The following is a 21,253-nucleotide window of genomic DNA, read 5'->3' on the forward strand; positions in this document are numbered from 1 at the left end:
TTGGGGTTTTTTTTTGTTTTGTTTTGTTTTGGTTTGGTTTTTTGAGACAGGATTTCTCTGTGGCTTTGGAGGCTGTCCTGGAACTAGCTATTGAAGACCAGGTTGGTCTTGAACTTAGAGATCCACCTGCTGCTGCCTCCCGAGTGCTATTGGTGACTCCCTAACAAGGTTGCCTTTGTCCCTTTTGTTGGTGTCCTTGTTCACTTTATTCAGGAAGACTTAAGACTTGTGGTTGTGGTATTAGGACCAATGCTCACTTTGATGCATGTTTACTGCAAGATTCCTCCCTACTCTCAAAAGCCAAATGCAATGGATTGGAAGAGTCATACACCACCACCGCCCAGTTTAAAACTTGGGTTTTTTGTTTTGTTTTGTTTTGTTTTTACAAAGTAAAGACATCAACATTTTCTTCAGTTGTACCCTTAAGGATCAAATCAGGTTTGCTAAATAACAGGCATCTTTGTTCTTCCAAACAAAGGGTGGCTACATAATCAAATCAACTGTAGACATGCTTGTTCTCGGCCTTCATCTGCAGATGCTTCATGCAAACACACTCTGCATTTTGCCTGAATCAAAAGCCTCTACTCAGACAAGATGAAGGCTTGTAGAACATTTCACCTCAATGCCCTTGTATTGTAAAGTCGTTGTCAAGCTGGGGTTGGGGAGTAGTGGGCAAGGAGTAAGGGATAAGAGTAAGTCATATTTATTGTCTGGTGGCGTATAGATCATAATACTTTGCAATAGCCAAAATGCCCTTACCAATCAGTTACTATTTGTCTCATGTAGTTATAACATTAGTCTAATTACTTAATATTGTGACAGGAACATTTGAGAACAACCTCTAGATAAACCCTTTTTAAGATATACTTGGGTTTCCTGGGCATGGAGAGTTAAGAGTAGTAATGGCAAGTCTCAGATACATCACAGAACCATTTCTATATGAAAGTAGGTATTTTATATGCTGTTGTCCTTTAAAGTGTTGGGGCAATTTCTTTTACATTTGATTAGTGGATAAGTTTTGTTATAAAAGCAAAGCCTCTGAGAAATCTGTCTACTTTAAAGAGTGAATTGAATTATTACAAAAGAAGTTCACCCCATGCCCTCAAAGGAATTTCAAGTACCAGGCTGTGTTACATGCAACACAAGCAAAACAGGCTTCTTGAAGCTTTCCATTCTAGATTTAAAATCTTTCAAAAATACATTGACATGATTGAATATAAATCGGGGCAAAGAAATAATGTTTGATTTTCATCTTTCACAAGATAAGTTGTTCATTCTATATTGTCATTAATAATGACAACATATTTTAAGGCCATCAATCAAACGGCAACTAATGTAACATCTTAATTTGAGCTAAATACGTTTTAAACATCTCCATTATTTATCAGCTGACTGCTTGCTGGGATATTGATCTGATTGAAGAAAATCCAAAGGGTTGCATTTTCTTGTCATTTACATTCTGTTGCAACCAGCAGTTGTTTGCAGGGTTCCAAATGGTACAGCTGGAAAAGAGAAATATGCTTTAGAGGCTATGAAACGAGATGGAAACTCTCCTATGAATGATATATTAGGCAAATTATATTCAAATCATAGGCTTTTTTCCCTTTGCTGAAACAAAGCTTCAGGGGATTGACATGGGTTGCCAGTTCAGGTGAATTTAGGAGAAATAAAAATCACATCCCTGGTTCTGCTGCCAGCTGGCTTCAGTGTGGCTTCAACTAAGTCACTGACCCGACCAGGTCTTGATCCATGTAGATCTGCAAGAATTGGTCCTGAACCAAAATGCTGGACCGTTTCTGTCTACGTTGAATGTAAACAATGGTTCCAAACAGTGTTTTAGTTTCACACTTGGAGATAGATGGCAGAGAACAGGCAAAGGGATAAATAACTTCTGCACACCTTGTGACAGACAAGTCCATTGTCTGGGCAAGAGGAATAGTGGGAGTTGATTCTTTCCCCTCCCAGTAGAATGAGGACAAACGAGATGATGGTCCCACATAGGCTTTCAAAGGTAGAAAGTCACGGCCAATGGTTAGAGGTTCATTCACAGCTACTCTTCTACTTTTGCCTGGGCAAATTTCATAATTCTATTTAAAACATATTTTAATTAGTATTATTATTTAATTATGTGTGTTCATGTGTGAGATGTATATGTTTGAGGGCACACATGCCATGACACATGTGGAAGTCAGAGGACAACTATATAGAGCTGATTCTTTCCTCTCACCTTTATTGGGATCTGGGGGTTGAATCCAGGTCACCAGGACTGTGAGGCAAGCACTTTACCCTCAGAGCTGTCCTGCTGACTTCCCTCCCTTGAGATCTTTCTGGACAGTTTCCCCATTATTATTCATCAGAGGATATGGGCATAGTTATGTAGGTATTATGTATATCAAGCACATCATACTCATATATGTGCACACATATTTCACATCAGATAACCTAAGTTGATATAATGAGGCTCAAAACAAAGAAACCACCCACATTATCCTGTTAATTAGCATGTTCCTTTAGTAAACATAGAATTTATTCGGGTGTTTTTTAACCAATTTAAAATGAAAACATTGAGGATTTACTTGGGCACATTCTACAAACGTCTTAGAATCTTGCAGTGACCAGAATCAGATGTGTCCTAATAAAAGAAGACATTGTCCATCTATTGCTCTCAATATACTCCAAGAACTATATATCATAATTCAGAGTGTCTTACTAGTGTGACTTGGGGCCAGTAATAATGTCACCACCAGGAAGCATATCATAAATGCAGAATGTTGAGCCCCCACTAGCCCTCTGATATAGCTTAAACATTGTGATGGGGAAGGTCCTTCTATATGCTGTGAATATATGTTTCTCTTACAGGTTTAATAAAACACTGATTGGCCAGTAGCAAGGCAGAGAGTTTAGGCAGGGCTACCAGACCAGGAGACTGCTGGGTAGAGAAAGGTAGAGAGTGAGTTGCTGGAGAGACGCCATGTGGTCACCAAAGAAGTAACATGATGGAGCATGACAGGCAAACCACAGCCTCGCAGTAATACATAGTTTAATAGAACTGGGATAATAATTAAGAGAGAGCTAGCCAATAAGAAGCCTGCGCCACCGGCCAAACAGCTTATAATTAATATAAGCCTTTGTGTGTTCATTTGGGACTAAATGGCTGTGGAACCGGGTGGGACAGAAACTCCATCTTCAATATTGGAGCACAAGAAGTTATGATTTAGAAAGTTGTGTTGGATCCTGACCACATAGTAGAACAATAGACAAACTTTAGCAACACGATACTGGAACTCACCTTCAGAAAATCTGCTTTATTTTGTCAGAAGTTAGCCAGCATCATAGCCTTCAAATGATTCATATTCATTGTCATAGCCTTTACATGATTCTAATATGCAGCAAAATTTGTGACCCCATGAATTAGGCAATCTACTAGGGAAATTCACTGAGCTAACTTTATCCACAGCACAAGCATTACTTCCACTTGTTTTGATAGCCATTTGTCCTTCCTGTATTGTGACTGTCTAGTCCTCTTTCTCCCATAACCATATCTGAGCCTAAGCAACCTTTTTCCTCCTGACTATGCTTCCCCTTCTCAGGTTGTGGTCCTTTAATGAGTGTGGCTGAATTTGTGTTGTCCTTAGGATTCCTCTCAGCCTTGTGCAAGTATGTTTGAAACCATTGATACTGAAGGATGGGTGGGCTCTGTGCTGGACACAGCAGTTCCTTTTCACACATGAATGGCTGGTACTTGGCTAGACAGGGAATGTGATGAGCATAACATCAGGATGCCTTGTCAGGTTCTGCCTACGTGTAGTTCATTTTTAAAAGTTCTTTTCTCCTCTACATTCAATATTGCAGTTATTCCCATTACATATTCATGTTAGGGTTTATATCATATTTCTTCCAAGAACCTTAAGGCACTTCACAGAAGGGAGTCTTGATCCCCAACAGGCAGCTGTGTAGATTGCTGCAGCAGCAGGAACTAGCACGAAAACGCAAGGATGAGTGAAGCTTCCAAGGGATGTCAGGAAGGAGGTAGGAGGGAGGCAGATGCAAGGCAAGAGGGATTCAGCTTTCTTCCAAGAGTCTCGAGGTCAGAGACTGCCCATCCAGGATTAAATGACAATGTATTTTATCCCAGCTTGCAGTCTGCAGTATTTTCCCCTCTTCAAAAATCACGGGCGGTGGTGGTAGGTCTACAGGTAGCCAAGTGCAAAACTGGCTGGAAGGAAATCATGGAAGGCATAGGACTCCCACAACTGCAGTCAGCACCCAGAGGGAACTTCTTCTGGGCCATATCTAATCCTGAAATAGATAAGATGATATCCACTAGAAACAAAAGACATAGTGATAGATGTTATAACTTGGGAAACTAAGGCACAGCTGTGTTAAATTCTCTTCTTAATACTAAATAGTAAAAAAAAAAGTATTTTAAATCTCATTCATAATCATTGTTGGTTTTACCTGTTAATAAAATGAGAATGATGATGGCAGTCCAACTGATGTTCTCTCTCTCTCTCTCTCTCTCTCTCTCTCTCTCTCTCTCTCTCTCTCTCTCTCTCTCTCTCGCTCTCTCACTCACTCACACACACACACACACACACACACACACACACACGTTTCAGTAAAATTACAACACGTGGCAGACGGTAATGGTGCTAAGATTACCAATGGCTGGGTTTTATTTGTCTGTACATGAGGTTTTTTGTTTGTTTTTCCTGTGTTAAGAAGAAACTGCCATATGCTCCCAGCAAACACTCAAAGGTACATACAATCCTGCATTCCTCTTTGCCATCGTATGTTCCTAATCATGATTGAGCAAAGTCACTATTTTTAAACTCTTCTTTGTGAACTGCGGTAAGACACGAACATCTTCAGAGCTTCTCACTGATCTGAAATCAATTCATGTCCCAGGCCAGCTCTCTGTCTGGAGAGACTTGAGTCCCCTCCTAGCCCGATGCCTACTAGTCTCAATTTCTTCATGTCCCAGGTTCTTTTCTACCCATTATGATCTCACTTTACACTGTAATGGCCCTAGATTAATTGGTCCTCTTTTTACTGTTCAACCTCTCTGACCTTATTAGAACATCTCCTGCCTTTGACTCCTGTGACACTCATCTCTGGTGACAGATTCCTGGCCCCTCTGTTTTCTTCACCCTCCTTTAACTTTCTTGAAGTGATGGTATCCCCAGGCCTCAGCCATGAGCCTTCTACTGCATGGTCACTCGAGACTTTTATCTATACTAAGACTAGACTAATGCACCTCAAATGTTTGTTCTCAGGGCTGAGTCTAAAGCAAAATCCCACTGATCTGTCTCTGGCTCCTAACAGTCTGTCTCACTACCACAGACGCAACATTTCTAAAACAGAATTTCTGTAAAATAGAGATCCCTCAGATTTCCCCAGAACTCAGAGTTGTGTATGTAAGTTGTCTTCTATCTAGAACACTTAGCCACAATGTGGATAAAATATAAGATACAAATGAACTGATGAACAGTTGTACTCTAAGAGTAATCTTCTTGAGAGCAAGAATAATATCTACTAGTAATTATTTGTTGAATGAAGAAGTTTAGTGTTCAGATTTATGAACTCCTGAGTGATGAAATGAATGACATTAGCTGGAAGTCCCAATCCTGTGCAACAAAACTCTAAGGACTTGTGAGTTCTCCAGTGGGATATTACTATTAAATGTATGCCTCCGTAAAAACAAAATGGGATACTGAAACCCTGTAGCACATGAACAAATAAATAGGAAAATATGCAAATTCAAAGGAAAACATTTAGGCACAGAGTTCAGAAATTCATGGGCTGAAGGGACAGCTTAGGGCTTTAGAGTGGGCACTGTCTCTCCAGATGATCTCCAGCCCCACATTGAGTGACTCCCAACTGCTAGTAAGTCCAGATATGTGGGGTCCACCTTTTTTTCTGGACTCCTCAATGGGTTCCTGCACTAGTGTGCACATACTCACATATAGGAATGCACCTAAACATGCTTTAGAATATTATTTTAACTATATAAAGATGTGTTAAATTAGTGTAGGCTGCAGAATATTACTTTAACTGTGTAAAGGTGTGCTGCATTTGTTTAATGACGTAAGAATGTGTGTTTAATTATGTAAAGATGTGTTGTGTTTGTTTGACCTTGCCTGTCTAAGGCACCTTATTGGTCTAATAAAAAGATGAACAGCCAATAGCTAGGCAGGAAGAGTAGGTGGGGCTGGCAGGAAGAGATCATAAATAGGAGAGAAGAATGAGAGAAGAGAAGGAGAAGCAAGGAAGAAAGAGAGGGAAATGCCTGGGACCAACCAGACAGCTGCCATCCAGCAGACACAGAGTAGGACCTAAAGACGGAAAGGTAAAACTCCCTCAGGCAAAAAGTAGATAAAGAGAAACAGGTTAATTTAAGTTAAAAGAGCTAGCCAGATACGAGACTAAGCTAGGCTGACCTTTCAAAACTAATAATAAGTCTCTGTGTCATGATTTGGGAGCTGGTTGGTGCCCATCTCCCAAAAAAACAAAGCCTGATTCATATGCACAAAATTATAAATAAAATAAATCTTTAAAAATTTTTCAGAAATTCAGGCGCACATTGATCCTGGGGCCTATGGGTCCCAGATTTCTACACTAGTGAGTGAATTCTACGTAGTTGCCTGTTTCTTGTGCTCAGGCAGATATGTGATCCTTTAGAGTGTAATAAAAATAACCCATGGAGTTCAATGCAAAAAATCCTCCTTTCTTGGTGATGTAGACAGAGCTTGGTGATGGTTATTTTTCGAAAAGAAAAGGAGGACAGAAACTTTTTAAAATATGGAGATTAAAATGACATATTTTGAAATTATTCAAGCAACTGAACACTCTGGAACTTTTTGTTTTGAAACATTTTCTCAGCATGCCTTCAGGTGTGTGGTTTAGAGAGTGTGAGACAAGATGAAGAAATTTAAAATTAGCACATGCATCGTGACCACTCAGTAAAGTATGCTGAGCACTTCCCCCGACTCTGTTGCCTAGTGCCCTCCATTACAGCAAGTGACATACTGCCATTTTGTTACTCTAGTCACTGTCATAGATTCCCAACCCTGTGGTCTCCGTAGCTCCTGTGCTCCACTTCCCAAAGAATAGCACAAAGTGGGCATCCACACTTCTTGTGGGAGCCCAAGTTGACATCAGTGTTATCAACAGCTGTGCTGGAAGAGGCAGCTCCTGCCATTGTCCACCCATCACCTGGAAGGCCACTAATTGAAGTGACCCCGGGCAACCCGTCTCAGGTTTGCCATTCTGAGACACCTGAAAGGGTTTCTGTGAAGTGCTGATAGAGCACACCACTCTATAAAAATATATGGCTGCTAATGAGTTCACTTTCTAGCCTCCCGGTTGATGTGATCATAACTAATTGTCTTATTAATGACAATGTAGCCATGACAATGGTGTGCCAGTATATGAAGAGCATAATAAGAATAACTTATTACAGTTAGCAGCAATAGTAGCTCTTGTTAGAGAGCCGTAAGAGTTAAAGTGACCAAAATGAGCTTTTCTTTTTGCATTGCTTTATTTATTTAGTATGTTAATTCAAGGAAGTAACTCTGATTATAATTACCTTTGTCCAGTGGTTCATCTAGAGTAACTTATTAATTTACATTTTTAAAGCAAATGTGTGTGCATCCCTACCCACACCCTGATTTCACCAAGTATTCCCAAGCGTTGCCAAGCTGGGCTAAGCGTTTGTGTTTGTCCACCCAGCCAACGGAAGCTCGCTGTGTGACTATTTAACCTCTGCGACTCTTGATTGTCTCATTTGTGAAGGGGATAATTACAATGCCTTCCTCAGAGGACTGTGAGGATTAAATAGCACAATGACTATCTATTGTCTGTAACAGAACTCACTAATGTGCATTATTGTTTGTTTCTACCATGGCTATTATTGTAAAAGAATTGGAAAAATGCAGTAAAGCAGAAGAAAAGTTCACATTTAATTCCTTTTATGTAATTGCTATTAACAGTAATAATGGATCCTGTGCTGTTCTAGTTTGCTTTCTATTGCTGTGAGAAAGGCCATGACCAAAAACAACTTTGGGAGATGCAGGGGTGGGTGGAATGGTAGGGGTGTCTGGGTGTGGGGTAGTCAGGGAGAGGGATGTAGGGACTTAGGCCTTTACTGGGGCAGAGAGGGAATGGCAGGCAAATAGACACAGGGACAGGAAGCTGGGATCAGGTGGTCTGGGCTCTCAGATAGAGAAAATGCAGCACCCCAGAAGCGTAGCATGAAGCGGGAGAGCAGTCTTCAGGCTGACAACACCCAGGAGGAGAAAACTATGGTAGACATTTTCTGCACACATTGTCAATACCTATATCCTAAATCCCCAAGGAAGGATTTGTCATTTCCTCCTGGGTCTTACCTGGTAGAGCTTTGCCATTCCTGTGGAGTTGAGGTCCTTGATATGACTGTGTCTATGTCAACAGCATCCATCCATCCACAGGACCTCATACCCTCAGGACTTCCTCCACTCCTCACCAATTACAACAGCCAGATTACACCTGAGACTATGAGAACCTGGCACTCTGTGTTTGGGGATAGGCACCTCAACATCCAAAAGTGGTCCCAGAATAGCTGTCTCTTACTGGAGAGATGACCACCTGTTACACAGTCCTCAAGGCTGGGTTCTCAGGAGTCCCAGTTCAGCATTAGAAGTCTGGAAAGTGCTTGGAGAGCTGTTGGTCCTTAATCCAAGATGAAAGCTTGGAAACTTGGGTTCTGCTGTTAGTGAAGGCAGAAACAGTGAGCAAATCAACTCACTGACACGATGGAAGGCCACACCAGCAGCCTTGCTTCTGGCCCCCCAGATAAGTAGCTGAAGGTGCTGCCTCAGTCAGGGTGGGTCATTACACATCAATCAAGGCAATTCCTTGGAGCATGGTGGGGGGGGCTCCCCCTACCCAGGAGATTTTAATCTGTGACAAGTTGACATAAGAACAGATTATAATAAAAGAAAAGGATGTATTTGGCTTATACTTTCTACATGACAGTCCATTATTGAGGGAAGTCAGAGCAGGAACCAGGAGGCAGGACCTGAAGCAGAGATGATGGAGGAATAGTATTCACTTCCTTGCACTAGTGGGGAGCACTAATGGGGTGGCACCACTAAAAGGAGACTGAGATCCCTACACAAATTACTAATCTAGAAAATCCTGCCCCCAGATTTCCTTACAAGCCAATCTGATGGAAGCATGTGTCCTCTTCCCAGATGACCCTGGCCTGTGTTGAGTTAACAAAACCTAGCTAGGACACGTGCTTTCGGTTTTTCTGCTTGGGCTGATACCTAAATTTACACAACTTCAAAAAGTTTTTCATTCACTTATTAAATTTATTAAAATCGTAATAAATTTTCTGTACCCACAATATCCTTGTACGTAATTTTAATGGTTGAGAACTGGTCAGTCAGATGTGCTATAACCATCTTTGAACTGTTGCTGTCATAAGTACTTGTGATATGAAGCAAACTAAATGCATGTGTTTCAGAACAGATTTGATTAATTTATTGATATTCATAGAAACATTTGATGAAATACAGACTACTTTAACAGTGCTTTGTAAGGTGAATTGCCATATATAAGGACATCAGTTTTGTTTTTAGCAATTGTACAAACACGGCTTTTAGCTTCCTCTTAGTTTCACCAAGCATAGGTAACAGGTAGCGTGTAGTTTTCTCTTTTCCAAATTAATGGCTTCTGAACAATGTATGGTAAGTATATTTCAACTCTGAGTTTCTTCTTCTGTAAAATCAGCTAGTAGATACAGAACTCAGGGATATGATAATAGTGCATGATATTAGTCACAGTTCTGCAGCCTGGTCGTGCTCAGTGTCTGAAGTTCAGTTCAAATGAGAAAGGAGATTTGTGAAGCCGAGGTGTGAAAACGGGCTGAATTGTTATTGTCCAATGTCATGGGGCTGACCATACTTGCAGATTCCAACCAAGGGAATGATGCTGATAACAGAAATTTTTTACATTTCTAATTATTTTCATTTTTGTCCATCCCATTAAGTCATATTGTAGCCAGAGTTTCTTTCCTGCCTGGTTTCGTAGCCATTTAGCCCCAAATGAACACACAGAGGCGTCTATTAATTATAAACTGTTGGGCGATGGTTCAGGCTTCTTACTGGCTAGCTCTCTCTTAATTATTAAACCATAACTACTAATCTATGTATTTCTACCTGGTTTTATCTTACCAGAGGACTTTTGGCATCCTATCTTCCCAACAGCTACATGGTGTCTCCCTCTGGCTGATCCTCTCTTTCCTGTACCCAGCATTCTGGTCGTCTGGTAGTCCCGCCTATATTTCCTGCCTGGCCACTGGTCAATCAGTGTTTTATTTATCAACCAATAAAAGAAACATATATACAGGAGACCATCACCCATCACCGTATGGTCAATGAAGGCACAGATCTTGGTTCATTAATTTCTAGTAGAGAACCTGATATAGTAGGTATTCAATAAAATATATATATTGAACAACAACAAAATAAGTAGAATGAAATTCCTTGGATTTGCTGTGAGATTTTGTATTTGGCAGTCAGTTTGTGTCCCCAGACTTTGGGGGTATTTGCAGCTCCTGTGGTCATACCCTATTGGAATAGTGTTTACTAATATTGAGTACATTTGATCTAGTTAAGAGTCAGTTCCCACCCTGGAATCCACACTCTGCAAAGTCATGTTGAGTGTCTTAGCTCTAGCTCATTGTGGGTCCACTTAATAGTTCAGTCCAGAGGATGGTGTCAGCCTCAAGTTTTTAATAATATTTCAATCCTGCCCCTTAGACTGTCTAGAATGATTACTTAATGGCATGGCTAAGAGTCCAGTGCATGAGACAGTTTATTAGTGTAGTGGAAAACATAAAGCCATTCTTCAGGTAACACATTATGGTGGCTAAAAAGCCTGACATTAGAACCAGGCTATCTCAATTCAAACTTTAGCATCCTGCTTAATTTGCCATGTTAAATAGGTTATTGCATCACACTGTGTAAATACTGTTGACCTTACAGGATCCACTGTAGATTAATGTAATTAAAGCAGGTGAAGAGACAGAGACTGTAAACAAATGCTTCCCATCTCTACCCTCAGGGAGATGTAGGAAGCAGCTCCTTGAGAGGGCTAAGAGCACTGGACACCAGACGTTGCTTCTTTAATTCATCCTCGAACATCTCTGTGGGCCATTATTGTTACCTTATCTGATGAATCGAGGTACTGAGGGCTAGACAGTTTTAATAATACCCTGAATCATATAGGTTGAATATGATAGTGACTGTTCAAATGCAGCTCTGTCTGAAATATCCCCTTGAGGAGATAGTTCTCTTAACAGAATTGAAAGTGTTTGTATCACTGTGGAAACCGTTAAGTTCTAATAGCTGGCATTTAGCCATTTCTTTGCCATGCTCACAGCCTCAGCACATTTTTAAAAAAGTAAATTGCAAGCACATGTGAGGATTTCAACATCTGTCTAGAGATTGGATGGTCTGCAGTTTCTAAGGACTGTTGCTGATTTTAAATTATGTTGGTACCAAGGGTTAGTTCACTAATCTCTGTATTTTCTCTATTGGGGTTTAAGCAAAAATCAATCCTTTAAATAAATAAATAAGTAAATAAATAACTTTAAAGTTTTCATTAGCATATGTTAATTAAATATAATAGTGGGTTGGTAGTGCTATTTTCATACATGTGTATGATGCATTTTGGTTATATTAGCCTCCCCAGTGCCCTCTCCTGTCTCCTCCCTCTCCAGCTGATCCCCTCCCTTTCTCAGTTCCCTTTGCACTTTTACTTAATTTTATTTTAGATTATTATCATTTCTTGTTTTGGTGAATAAGCTTAATTAAAGTTACTTAGAGAAAAAGTATGGGTGATGTGTTTTTTACAGGAGCATGGGCAACTTAATCCATTTCTCTTCTGGTTTTACCCAGAGAATAGCTTTAGGTTTTCCATGATAGTAATGTTGTCTCATGCAATGTACTCTCAGCCACTCGGTGACTCAGTACAGGCTTCTGACCTGGTTTATAGTACCAGATGTGAATTTCCTCCAGTCAAACAGTCCTCAAATTCAATCGGAAAACAGTTGGTAATCCCCTCAAAGTCATGCAACTGTCTCAGCAGTGGGCACTTCTTGCTTGGGAGGTTGGTACTGTAGCTTGCAGGGTCCACAGCTGAGTAAGACTGTTGATAACAGTGGTAGACAGACCCTTCCAGCACTTTGCAAACCAGCTGGCAGACAGGGAGCTTCCAGCTCACTTTCAGCTTGGCTTTCTGTGTTCTGCAACCAAACTGTGTGGCATCTAGTTCTGGTGGGCAACCAGCAGCAGTGATAGGAGCCTGCATTGCTTTTCCCTTTGGAGGCACAAAGGGAGGTACTCTACCCATGCGACTGGGATTTTAATTTACAGACTTCACAGATTCTGAGACTGACTTTCTTTTAAAATGATAGCATGGCAAATCTTGAACCAGAGACACTGCATTCCATGTTGTAGAGATATTTAGTTACCCTTTAAATCTTCTTTAAAGGGTATCTTCTGTTGAAAAACCAAATATGTAGTCATTTCCGTGTTGTCTTCAATGCTGTCGAAGCTGTGTGTGCTTCTCCACCCAAAGCCAGAATTGTCCTGACATCAGGACAAGACAGACATACATGTGGTAAAGGGGCTGCTTGGCTGTGTTGTGGCTACAAGCAGTCAGCAGTCCTCTCACTACAGTGACAGACCCTTTCCTGATATCCCTAGCAGATAAAACAAGAAAAACTGGAAAGAAATCCATTTGCAGACATCAACACAGCTCCTGTGTCTGTAGGCATGATTTGTTGTGCTGTGTTTGACAATTTTTGACATCTTTGAAGCTTACCTTATTTTCCATGGCATATGCTATCAAATATTCTGTTACCATTTGCTAGGTGAATGGATTGTGAATTCAGTGAATGTACTGTTCAGAGCTGAGAGAGAATAGTGGCCATGAGTTGGCAGGATTGGTGGATTATGTGTGGTACATATCCAGAAAGCATGGTAGAATGTTCTCTGAGATAGCATGGGTTTACACAGGATCCAGTTTGATGTTTAAATGTTTTCTGTTTCTCTTCTGCAGGTTAATTATGTATGGCTTTGTGAAGATCATGGTGTATGCCGGCCAGCTGAAGAGTGGGGACTTCCATTTCACTGACTGTTTATTTTTTGGTTCACTGATGTCTGCTACAGATCCAGGTAACTGTTCAAATAATGCCTTTCTTTTTTTTGAAGAGTCAAACATTTAAATTGACCGTTTCTCTACAGGCAGTCATCTAGTCTCCCTGGTAATAATTCTTCATTCCTCATCACAGGCTGTTGACACATCTGTAAGTGAATTAAATAAAAAAGTCAAAAAAGAAAAGGCAAGATATAGGTGATATCTGACAGCTCCCAAGAAATTGGTCAGAAAGCAATCTCCATAGTAGAAGGGATTTTTTAAAGCCATTATGGCTGCTCTCCAGTTTAGAGCCATTCTAAGCTGTTGTCCTTAAATTTGCCTCTATTCAATATATCTACTTTTGAAAATCTGTTGAAGTAAATAGTTTAAAGATTCTTTTAAAACTGCTGCAGAACTTTTTAAACATGTCAAGGGTAGGGATTAAAGATGATTGCCCTCTAGCCGTTAGTAGCCAAATATGAACACATGTTCTCCAGCCACTCCTGTTTATTACGACTGTATTGCATTATAGTAAATTGTTGCCAATAGAAGACTTACAACTGATCATGATTTAATAATATGAAACCTCCAGTCACTGTTTAAATATCCTCAGTTCACTTGTCATTATTATCATTACTGGTTTGTTAGTAGCTTATACAAAATGTATCCAAAGATGACATGTAATTAGTGGCAATGTCCCCATGTGCCCAGTGTTTCTTATGGTTAAAGCTAGAGGCTTAATCAGAATTGGGTTCAACCTTTTCCTATCATGATTACTTTAAAAATGATGCTGGGGACATCACAGCAGAAGACAAGTGGTGACTGGTGAATCAGCTGTCAGGTTAATTTATCACATCTCTGGATTGCCACTCTAGCAAAGTCTACCAGAATGCACCAGAGGAATGAAATGAGTTTCTTATATGGTGAAATGAAAGAGAATGCTCACAGAGGGTGTGCAGGCTAGTTTTATGCCAACTCGGTACAAGCTAGAGCCATCAAAGAGGAGGTAGTCTCAACTGAAAAAAAATGTTTCCGTAAGATTGGGCTATAGGCAGGCAATCCTGTAGGACATTATCTCATTAGTGGTTAATGGGGGAGGGCCCCACCCATTGTTGGCAGGGTCTCGCCTGGGCTGGTGGTCCTGGGTTCTATAAGAAAGAAGGCTGAGCAAGCCAGTAAGCAGCACTCCTTCATGCCTCCTGCATCAGCTCCTGCCTCCAGGTTCCTACCCTGCTTGAGTTCCTGTCATGATTTTCTTCAATGATGAACAGTGATGTGGAAGTGTAAACCAAATAAACCCTTTCTTCCCCAAGTTGTTTTGGTCAGGATGTTTCATCACCGCAATAGTAACCCTGACTAAGACATCAAGGAACCATATGAGAAGGACTGGGTTTCCATTTGTGATATTTAGGGCATCAGGACTTTGCTCTGGAGTAGATGTGTCAGGAAGTAAAAGTAATCCATAGTTATCCATTCAGTTAAGTTTCCTCTTAAAAGAGATAAGACCAGACTAAGCCTAAATTTGTAATTAATAAAGAAGCCATTTCCCTCTTCATGGTCCGAATGGACGATGTTCTGTCAGTTTTAGGCTTGGATAATGCTCATTATGTATGTTTAGATATGATAATGTAGTTGTTTTTCTTCTACTCCACTCTGCTCAGAGTTACTTTGCCTGGGGTTGTTCTGTGGAAACATTTATATCTACTAAACCCAGTGGATGGTAGCAGCCAATACACCCTGACCAGCAGTGCTGGTGTCAGATGAGGTATACCAGAACTCTCTCAGGCTCAACCTCAGATGTCAGAATTTAACAGGGAGCCCAGCAACCCCTAAGCACAGGCATCTGACAAGCGCTACAGATTGCAGTTCCCATCAACCCACTGGCTTCCCCAGGTCTCATGATGGTCACTACTTAATGCAATATAGTCTCCTCAAAGGAATTTCATTGTTCAGCTATTTGAGCACTCCATGGTGTAATATAAACAAACAACAAGAATCAAGCAAGACAAATGACTGATTATTTCCTTTAACTTACTAAAATCCAAGATAATGTGTTGTTTCCATGGCATCCTCCACATGTTACTTGCAAGACAGGTCTTTAAAACACATCTCTCTGAACGTGTGTATTTTAACACAGCTGTTATATTTCAGCCTATGCTGGCTTTTTCCGTCCTATGGTTAAAACATTACATTTTCACAAGGGCAGGGGTGGAGGGCAGTCTTCAGGTTTCTGATGTAACTTCTTAGCATGACTTTCATGGTCTTTGATAAACTGCTTGCATTTAGGTAGGTCTAATATTCTATGACTTCTGTCCCTCAATTTAAAAATCAGCCATCTCTCCTAGGAGCCTTGAATCTTTTAAGAAGAAAATTGGTTTAAGGATCACTTTTGCAACTGTTTTGATTGCTATTGAATAGGTCATTCTTTTTAAACCTCTGTGTTTAGGCAAAGTTCTACCAGAAATTCCTTTTAATATTTGCAGCTCAGTTTTAGGATTGTAGAAATTTTATTGTGATGCCATGAATTTTAATTTACATTTGCATTTTTCTTCTGCTTCTTTTTCTTCCTCCAACCACATTAATATAATTTTACTTGCTTAAAATATATACTCTCAAAATGATCTCACATACATTAATGCTAAAAATATAGCAACTGAAAATTACTTAAGATTTCTTGTAGTTATTTTTAGCCTTTGAGTATACCCCACTGGGATGCAGTTAAAAGTTGTTCTTTTTTTTAAATCACTTGAAATTATTCTGATGTGTGGTTAAGCCCCAAGTCAATCACAATAATGTTCTTCTGTTGCACTGTGCTTTTTTTGTTTTGTTTTGTTTTGTTTTAAAATTAGATTAAATATCCCAAAGATTCATAAATGAAAAACCATGGTGGAGGTAGAGAGCCTAGCTGCTAGCCCCATTCCCTCTGCCCTGACTTTTGGGATATTTTGATGGTTATTGGATTACATTTCCACCTTTAAATTTAGGTGTACATGCAAGCATAAACACCCCTTCCCCCGTATTACACTCGCTCTTTGTCTTAACTTTGTTTAATGAGCAGCGTTTAGACATTGGCAGCATCTAAAGATCTTCCTCGTTCCCTTTTACAGCTACACAATAGGCTACTATTTAGCCACTCTCCTATCAATGGGTATTCCAGGGTGTTTTCTTGTACTTTTAAATTAGCAATTGTGCGGCAATTAATGGCTCTTAAATGAACAGCTTTCTATGTGTTTCCAGTGTGTCCTTGGGATTGATTTCTAGAAATAGATATTCCTAGATACTAACATTCTCCCCTGAACTGTGGACTGGTTTGCATTCATGCTAGTGATCTATGGAGGTTCATTTTCCTCACAGACATGCCAAGGCAAATTTAGGGTTCCCCATGGGCTAAGGGATTTACATGTCCCTGTGGCCTGCCCAAGCATTTCTCTTATTACTAGTAAGACTGAACATTTATTTACATGTGAAGGGGACATAAGGATATATTTTCAAACTCTGGTTTGGAGCCCAAGATGTAGATGAGAGAACCAGAGATCCATGCAGTGTAAAGAGATAGAATGCTCCACCCCCCAGGGTGCGGGACAGCTTGGCTAGTCCATCACTGCTGAGAGAGTTGCATTGCATTTTCCAGAATGATTCTACACTACATTACATGCCCCAGGGAAATGCAGAGGTGGCTTGGCAACCACTAGAAGCATAAGCTCAAGACAAAGGATTTCATCCCTAGTGCTTTTCTAGTATACACTCTTCGATTCAATATGAACATTCCGTCTTTCAGTGTTGGGTCAGATTTCAGGTCACCTTTACCCAAATGTGCGTGTTGCAAGGCACGGCATCCTTTGTTTCCTGGTCTCAACAGTGAGTTAACTGCTACAGCCTGAGTTTGCTGAATTCTGACTAACTGGGCTGTCTCCAAGCACACTTGAGTTGTGTTCAAGCTTTGTCCCTTCTGTTACTGTTGATATTCCCAAGGTTCTGTGTGAAGAACACAGAAAATGGACAGAAATGATGGGTGGGCAATCCCGCGTAGTAAATGATTACTTAGGTGCCTTTTGTCAACTAAGCAGAAGAGTCCTTTAAAATCTCACACTGGCTTGCAGCCAGTAGGAAAATGCAGAGAACCGAGTCCACCTCCTGTGTCTGGCGTGGGCCGGTTGTGCCACTTCGGGCGGCTGCTTCACTTCCTATGATTTCACAGATCCTTGCAGGCAGAAGATACGCAGTCTCCTGCCTTTTCACCTCTTGAGTTTTCAGATAACGACACTGCCTCTTCATCCGTAAACCACAAAGTACTGACCACAGCCCTCACAGCCTTCCAGCTCTAGTGGCCCGTGATTGTTTTTGTGAGATTTCTTTGAAAATGAACTCTAGTTTAAAGAAAATGTAAAATCAACCCAAAGCCAGTTTGGGGTTCTAACCCCACTCAGCAAATGTGGCCATGATTTCACCCAGCAGAAGCCTGCTTCATATAAGGAGGAGCCCTCACTTTCCCTCCTTTACTGAGAGCTAATTGTTATATTAAATGCATTGAACCCACTCTCTGCTAAATTGGTGTAATTTAAGATCTTCAATAACCTTAAAACACTTAATCTTACCCCACAATTATTCATTTATTGCCTAAATTCTCATGACTCACTAATTTATGAAAGAGAACCTGTACTCTCCAGGCCTGACGTTTCTTGGTCTTCTTTAAATGAGTCCTTTCCCAGCTAGCTGCATCTGAACCAGGGGTTACTACCTACTCATGTATCTATTAAATGAGCACACATTAAGACTCTAATTCTTCCTGCCTGTTTCAGACTCTCTCTAGCTAGGTTTGGTTTACTCTGACTAGTAAGTCTCCTAGTTTAGCTATGATGATTTGACCATAATTTGATTAGTTTTCTCTTACTGCTGCAATGGGTAATGACTGGGACAGTGAACAGATAACTTGGGACAGACTACTGTGTAGGCTAGGCAGGTTACAGGGGCATCCACGCAGTGTGTGAGGCAGCTTTTCTTCAGATACATTCAAAATAAGGAGATCAAAAAGATGGGGCAAAGACAAAGAAATTTAAACACAGTAGCAAAAGGCTACTCTCTCCTACTGGTCTCTCTCTCTCCTACTGGTTCTTCCTGCACTGAGTTGGGGCCATTTGGTACATTTAGACCACCCAGGATGATGACCTTGACTGAGATCTCAATGCCCTTTCAAATGTGGTAGATAAGACAGGTGTCCTCGAGTGTCCTTGAGGACCATGGAGACCCCACTCGCCCCCAGCAGAGCCACATGCCTTGAATATGACTGGTTCTGGGTTCTGTTGTGGTCTCACTCTCCTTACTCCACCTTCCTTAAGGACCCTGCTCAAGTGTCACCTTTTGTTGTGGGTTACCTAGCTCAGACACCCCTTGGGGGAGGGGGTGAGAAGATGCAGCACCAGCAGGCACTGGGAGTCATGAAGTTAGACCTGCCTCTATACCCCCTCCCAAGATCCCAGTGGCTCAGGTGGCTGACTCCGCTGCATTACCCTTTACTCATTGGTGTCTCTGGTGACATGTCTCTTCATCAGCAGTCTCCAGGGTATAGACAGGCTTGTCTCAGGGAGGAAGTTCCTGCCACACATGCTCATGGAGGCTAGCCAGGACATTTGCGGCTTGGATAGGCCAGCCCAAGTTTCTCCTACAACCTTTAAAGTAATGTTAGCTCTGCCCGGTTTATTAAGAACCTCTCATCCTCGTCACCTCGAAACCCTAGTCCCTTGCTATATTTATCTGAAGAGTACCTACAAGCACCAATTAGCTTTTTCTCTTGATCTATCTAATTATTGATGATCTGTTCTCTAGGTAGGAGGACTTTTCACGTATCTTTTAATGGTAGTATGTCTACTGTCTGGAACAGTGGGTTTTCAATAAATTAATTAATGAGTGTATTTGTGGAAGGAACTGTTAGAGCAGAGTCTGGAGCACAGAGAAGAATCTCCTCTGAATTTGAAATGTGAAGCAGTCTAACATCGGGGTCACTGTCAGTAATCAGATGTGTCATGGCCCTGGAAAGGACAGGGACATGAGGTACAAGTCAAACTCGGTATATAAAACATTTGTTTCTGTCCTCTAAAATGTTACAATCAACTAAAATGAAAATGTGGGCCTTTCTTTTCTAACCAAGTAGATAGAATTCCTTTCTCCCTGCCAGGTAGTCAGGTTGACACTTTTCTGAGAAGGGCAAGCCATGGTTCCTGGACTGAGGAAATGTAATAATGATGTAGGCATTTCAGGTTGGAAGATACTCAAAGTAATAAGGTAATACTTAATAAGACTTCACCCATTATGCCATGTATTAAGTAATCACCAGAGAACTCTAGAAACTCATCCTGGCATTTGACAAGAGTGATGCCTTCCTGCAGGTCCAGAGAAAGTTGCCCATTGGAGCATGTGTAATCTGTGCATCTTTGTACTCCATCCATTTCTCTATTTCTTCTTTGGATTAAAATGTCTTCATTGTATATGCTGCAGCTGCACTGAGACTCAAACACAGCTGCAGCACTTTGAGCTCTGGAAGCATTACATCAGAACTCAAAGCTGGAGGGTAACTCTGACTTCATAGACTTGGCTGTTTTTACCAGGAGAATCACTCCAGTCTTGCATTTGGGTCACATTAGCTAAGGAGGTGGTCTACAGTCTTGTCTGGTAGCTTACAAAATATGCATGGCTACTAAACACTTAGAATGTGATAGGTTCAGTCAATATGTACTATAAGCATAAATACACCCTCTGTTTCAAGGACTTAATATTAAAAATACTTCATTAATAATTTCTTTGTTGTTTTTGTGGTGCTGGAAATCAAACCCAGGGCTTTAGGCATCTTAGGCAGGTGCTGTGCCCCTGAAACATGAAATGAATTTCATCTGTTCATCTTTACTTTTTAAAATATGATCACTAAAACTTTTAAAATTATGTGTGTGGCTTGCATTACATTATTCAGTAGTGCTTCTTCAATAGAGCAATGTCAAAGACGAAGGCTGTAAGCCAAATGTATAATCCCTAATAAAAAAGTACCACAGTAATTTAAAGTTGAATACGAGAATCAGGCATTCTTACAGGTGTGTTGGTTTGAATAAGAATGGCCCCATAGGCTTAAAGACTTGAACGCTTAGTCATTAGGGAGTGGCAATAGGAGATGGGGCCTTGTTAGAGGAAGTATATCACTGGGGGCCGTCTTTGGGATTTCAAGTGCTCAAACCAGGCCCAGTGTCTTTCTCTGCTTGCTGCCTGTGGATCTCGATATATAACTCTCAAGCTACTTTTCCAGCACCATGTCTGCCTGGGTAGCACCATGCTTCCATCCATGACCACATGGACTAAACCTCTGAATGTAAGCAAGCGCCAGTTAAATGCTTTCTTTCATAAGAGTTGCTATGGCCATGGCATCTCTGTGAAGCAATAGAACAGTGACTAAGACACGGGGCCCCAGGTGCATCATGGCCTTTGTTGAAATACAGGTAATTTATAATTTATGAAATTGAACTAACATGTCTGAAATTTTCTTTCTTACAATCTCTTTTCTAGTCTCTTTTTTCCCACTGTAATGCATAGTGACCCATAAACTAATTTACACCCATGCTTCAGAAGCAAAGCAAAGAGAAAAGGAAGTAAATATCTGGATGATTTAAATACCATAGATGTGCCATCTAACCCATAAATACTGCAGCCTCTGACTTGGTGAAAGGCAGCTTCAATGATCAACAGCCTGAGAATCTCAACTGTTCCTCTCCTTAGCAGAACATAAATAAAAGGCCTAACAGCCTCAGACTATCTCCGCCCCGCTGTGTGTGTGTGTGTGTGTGTGTGTGTGTGTGTGTGTGTGGCTATTACTGATTTTGATACAGTTTGTCACACACCCAGCAAATCTCAGTCTTCATTATGTTAGTCCCATTTCAAAGTGTGTCGAGACATTTGATGTTCCTAAATTAGATAACTCAATATCAGAAATAAATGTTTATGTAAAAGAAGTCAATAGAGACTACTCATGTAGTTGGTTGGGAAAATATAGCCCATAACTCTTCATGAAGTTTAGCTTTTAAAACTA

The 21,253-nt window shown here is 40.7% G+C and overlaps 1 protein-coding gene across 1 annotated transcript in view; it reads left to right on the forward strand.

Annotated features, from left to right (window-relative positions):
* Positions 1–21,253, forward strand: part of Slc9a9 (solute carrier family 9 member A9) — a 534,247-nt gene that overhangs the window by 124,051 nt on the left and 388,943 nt on the right. Inside the window, exon 5 of the mRNA XM_040739467.1 lies at positions 13,111–13,226. Coding sequence (XP_040595401.1) covers positions 13,111–13,226 — 116 coding nt within the window. The remainder of the gene's footprint in view (positions 1–13,110; positions 13,227–21,253) is intronic.

This window comes from Mesocricetus auratus, unplaced genomic scaffold (assembly GCF_017639785.1).
Source record: "Mesocricetus auratus isolate SY011 unplaced genomic scaffold, BCM_Maur_2.0 Super-Scaffold_100691, whole genome shotgun sequence".
NCBI lineage: Eukaryota > Metazoa > Chordata > Mammalia > Rodentia > Cricetidae > Mesocricetus > Mesocricetus auratus.